This window comes from Oryza sativa, chromosome 3, assembly GCF_034140825.1.
Source record: "Oryza sativa Japonica Group chromosome 3, ASM3414082v1".
Classification (NCBI taxonomy): domain Eukaryota; kingdom Viridiplantae; phylum Streptophyta; class Magnoliopsida; order Poales; family Poaceae; genus Oryza; species Oryza sativa.
Genome location: NC_089037.1, coordinates 11,973,759 through 11,978,716, shown reverse-complemented (window position 1 = coordinate 11,978,716; position 4,958 = coordinate 11,973,759). Strand labels below are relative to the sequence as shown.

The 4,958-nt window shown below is 42.8% G+C and overlaps 1 protein-coding gene across 1 annotated transcript; it reads left to right on the top strand.

Moving 5' to 3' along the window:
* Positions 1 to 2,332: 2,332 nt before the first annotated feature.
* On the top strand, positions 2,333 to 4,424 carry LOC4332712 (thioredoxin-like 1-2, chloroplastic). Its single transcript, NM_001417637.1, has 4 exons — positions 2,333 to 2,646; positions 2,870 to 3,046; positions 3,143 to 3,307; positions 3,803 to 4,424. The coding sequence occupies exons 1-4, from the start codon at positions 2,419 to 2,421 to the stop codon at positions 4,070 to 4,072; spliced, it is 840 nt and encodes a 279-aa protein (NP_001404566.1). The 5' UTR covers positions 2,333 to 2,418; the 3' UTR covers positions 4,073 to 4,424.
* The last annotated feature ends 534 nt before the right edge of the window (positions 4,425 to 4,958 follow it).

The following is a 4,958-nucleotide window of genomic DNA, read 5'->3' as shown; positions in this document are numbered from 1 at the left end:
AGAGCAGGTTTGGGGATTGACGTGGATCGAGGAGGTTTGGACGAAAGAAGATGAAGGAAAGCGAGGGATTTTCTGCAAACATACATAGGTGTTGTGGGCGGCTTTTTACAAAAACGCCGCACCTTCGTTTTTAGCCTTTGGATTAGAATCGAAGGGCCGACAGTGGCCGAGTGCATGAGTGCACCAAAATAGGTGTGTGCATAGGATACATTGCCTAGTTGACCAGTCCTCGTGGGTGTACTGTAGTTAAATTTTCTGTCAGGGTTGCCTTTTGTTTTCCTTGAGCTAACTGAACAGGTAGGAGTACTTAATTCTTTCAGACCATACGAGCTCAGTAGTTAAATTTTCTGTCAGGGTTGCCTTTTCTTGAGTGAAAACTATCAATTTTTTTGGCCGTCTATTCCGCTTTAAGAGTTGTGTTGAGATATTTTGCTATCGGATCTAAACTCTCTTTTCACAAGCTAGTCCCATCATCATATGTTTATGGTAGATTTATTTAAGTGACATCTAAATTGCATTCCAGTTACATGCTAGTTACATTGTAGTTATATTATAATTAGTGTAACTACACTCTAACTACATTGTTATCTCTATATAAATTGTTGCATATATTATTTTAAAACATATATATACAAGTTATTATTATTATAGTATAGTTCTAATGAAATTATATACTACAATTAGATTTGAAAGTTTTCCCCTCAAAAGATACTCGACAGTTTTTTAGCTAGTCCCCTTTTGTTTTTCCACTAGTCCAAATTGCAACTTTAGGTAAAAAGATCTGGTGTTAAATGAAAAAGTTGAACTATAGATGGTTCAATGTGAAACTACGATCAAAATACATGGCCCAATCTGTAATTTACTCTTATTTCCATTTGGATGTTTATTTGTGTACGGCACGACCCATTCCTGATGTTTATTTGTAGTACTATGACATCGGAATCTCAGGGTTCAGGATGTCACTATTTCTATTTGGATGTCTATTTGTGTACGTCATGACTCATTAGTGCTCTTCATTACTTTGCCATCAGATCCTCAGGGTTCTCGTGAGTCCATGACAGCGGTAGTAATAGTGGATCTGCAGGAAACGTCTCTTTAAATAAGGTGGGGAAAAGTAGTGGAATAATCACATCTTTGTTTGGTTGCTTGACAAAATGTCAAATAGAGTACGCAAAGTTTTTCCTTCTCCGAATTATTTCATGCACTGGTGTATATATTTATTGGGTTATTTTTCTTTTAGAAAAAGGCCAGCGAGATCCGGCTTTTCTTGGGTTAATTGAATCCATATTTCTACACTCGTCATTTTAGATAAATGACACTAAATTGGTAGGCCGAATTTAATTATTTAAATCGTAAGCATATGCCAAGGAGCGCATTCTTTTTAGCAGGACAACAAAATCAGAAAATGAAAGATAATCTTACAGATAATCAACGCGTGGTTGTGCTTAAAATAGACACCTAATAATCATTCATGGCCATATTATTAGTTGCCATCGGCGGATACTTTCATTCTTTATCCGAATCAGTTACTATGAATAGGAGTTACCGTCCTGCGTTGAAACTTCACCACATAATATCATCTCTATCTAAATACTACTAGTTCACTATTAATAGTAGTGGCCTGGTTGGTAGTCCACTCTCAAGTAAATAGAGATAATTAACATGTGTGGTGCCCCAAAGGAAGATAATTAACAGTTGAAAAAGTTAAAAACAACCCATATGATTCCAACTTGTTTGCCATTTGTTGCAAAATTTCTTAACATAGTTTGATCACAGCTAGAGATAAAACAGCTTAAGAAACTAAACAAGAAAAATTATACAGTAACAATTGTTAACATTAAAAAAAAAACTTCCGATAGATGAAATCAGGGATGTAAATAGGTGTCACCAAAACAAAACCGGCCGGGGTCATGGGTCGCCGGTTTATACAGTTACCTCTCCACTTCGCTGTGCGCTGGGCCCCACCTCATCCTTGACCAAGAAACCGCGTCTCGCTACGTGCCCCCCGCGAGCTGCACCAAGCTCACCCTCCCACACGTGGCACCGCGCCTTCCTGACCCTACGGGGCATGTGAGCGGTGAGCCCCAATTTCTTTTTTTTTTCCTCTCTTATCCGGAATATATACATTCCTCGAAATAAAAACCACCGGAAAAACAGAGAAGCGCCAGAAGCTTCCGCCTTACGTGGCGTCCATCCGTCCGTTGATGGGTCGAACGGACGGCTGAGATCGAGGGATGGGAAGTGGCGGTTTTCGTTTTTATCCGTGGGCCTCCTTTTTAAAAGGAGCAGCTTTCCTTCGCCGCTTCTCCAATCCTCTTCTTCTCCTTTCCCCCTCTTCTCGTGCTCATCTTCCTCTCCTCGCGTGCTTCCTCCTCCTCCTTCCTCGGCGAGCGTGTTGGTTGATCCGTGAGAGCGGCGATGGCGGCGACGGCGGCGCAGGCGGTGGCGGTGAAGGGGAGCGTGGCGGTGCCGCCGTGCGGGAGCCGCGGCCGGCGGAGGGGCGCCGTGGCGTCGGTGCGCATGGCGGCGGCGGCGGCGACGTCGGCGTTGCGGATCGGCAGGAGGAGCCCCTTCCTCGGCCGGAGGCTGGCGGTTGGGCCGAGGAGATCCAGGCCCGTGCCCCGGAATCTCGTCGCGCCGGTGCAGGTGATTTGACTAAAAAAAAATTTTCTTCCATTTCATCCTGTTTTAGTTTTTTTTCTTTGTAATTTGTTAAGTATCTTTTATTTCACATAATAAATCATCCCTCACCATAAATTTACTTTCTACAAATTTCTTCATACTTTATTTACTTTACATAGATAGTTATTTTTACAACATTTTTTTTTCGGAGCGTGCTAATATGATTTGGTTGCTTTGTACGCGGCAGATGAATCTCGCGTTTGCGAAAGCCACGAAGTGGTGGGAGAAGGGATTGCAGCCCAACATGCGGGAGGTCGAGTCCGCGCAAGACCTCGTCGACTCCTTGACCAACGCCGGCGACAATCTCGTCATCGTCGACTTCTTCTCCCCTGGCTGCGGCGGCTGCCGTGCCCTCCACCCCAAGGTCAAAATCAGAGCCGATGAAGTAGTTCAATTGCAGCTTACCCTTCATGAGATTTCGGCAGTTCTGAAAATTTTTTACATGTATTTCTTTGCGCAGATTTGCCAGATTGCAGAGCAGAATCCGGACGTGCTGTTCTTGCAGGTGAACTATGAGGAGCACAAGTCTATGTGCTACAGCCTCCATGTTCATGTTCTTCCTTTCTTCAGGTTCTACAGGGGAGCTCAGGGCCGGCTCTGCAGCTTCAGCTGTACTAACGCAACTGTAAGATCTTGATCTGGTCTTGTGCTTTCAATTGCTCGTGTTGCTTAATATTCGTATTGTAAGGAAACTATTCCCCATTAGCCTTGTGGTATAATTGGATCCTAGTTCATGTTTAATCTTCTATAGTGTTTCGGGAGTACTATGTATTTACTACTAGTAAAATTTAGTATGGGAAGTTTCTCTTAAACTCACAATGATGCCTCTTTTGAAACGTTCTTCCAAAATTTACCAATTAATCGACCAGATTCTCCTGCATCTAAACATTACTGCTAGCTCGGTGATATTGGAAAAAAAGGAGAAGAAATTTTGTTGCTAAATTAGAACATGACTTGATGGAGATCACGTGTGTTACCTCTTTACTGATGTATACTTCTGCTTTTAACCGGGGTTTCTGTACCAGTAACTTGGTCACATGTGTATACTTTGAATATGTGGTGTGCAGTGTCGTAAGTTGTTTGATGATGTACTTATAATTGTGGTGTCTTCTGTGTGCAGATTAAGAAGTTCAGGGATGCGCTTGCTAAGCATAAACCAGATAGATGCAGCCTTGGCCCAACTAGGGGGCTCGAGGAGTCGGAGCTATTGGCGCTGGCTGCGAACAAGGATCTGCAGTTCAACTACACCAAGAAACCAGAACTGGTTCCTAGCGGAGATGCCGCAGCTGCCCAGGAATTGGATCGTGGAAGCACAAAGCTTTCTCCACCCGCAAAACCATTGGTCAAGCAGGGCTCTGAAGAGAGGTCCTTGGTCTCATCAGGCAGATGAGATGAAATGAGATGAGATGCTGGTCTGTATGATCGCATCCCTCAATTCTGTACAGTTTCTTGATTGTTCTTGATGTGTACAGGTTGTGCCTTATGGTTGAGTGCAGGCTAATATTTTTTATTGTGAAGCCTGCCCGTTCATCTGCATGTAGCGTAGCAGCAAGCAGTAGTATCAGCAAGTGTTGTAGCCTTGTAGGCATGTAGCAATGCCAGGGATTTGTATGGGTAGCTGTATGAATTCATCTATATTTTGCCTAGTTGTGTGACCTTTGGAAAATTTCTTTTGTGGCCTACTTTCTGCTTTCAAGTACAACTGTTACGAATAATTCTGGATGAGTATTATTTTGTTTTGAACTTGTATTTTGAAAATCTGAATTCCGGTCACATACCGTTGTGAGGTGGAGTCCTGTGGCAGTTACAGATGGCTGCTTCTCCAACGATGGTGTTGCGATATTTGGGACAGGGTTTGTGGTTGTTTTCGTCTTTGGCCTTTTGTGGCCGCGAACGGGTGAAGAAGAAATAAGCTCGAAGCTGGGTCCTTGTAATTGGAGAACTAAAATTGCAGCAACTAAAAAGGTTGGTTTGAAACTTCCAACTAAAAAGGTTGGTTTGAAACTTCATATTGAAGGTATGGTATGGGACAATTTTGCGGTTGCTCTTGATTCAAGTCAGAAGAAAAGGTACTGCTAAGCTACATAGGCGGCTGTTCATTCTTGAATCAGTTAACAGCGGGACATTTAACTATTTGCCACTTTTAAAATGTGACAATTAAGAATTTGCCACTCGCTGCCTATAACATGTGGGTCCTCATTTGTCTATAACATGTGGATCCAGTGGTAAATTCTTTATCACTACTCGTAAGAGTGGCGAATAGTTAATTATTCCGA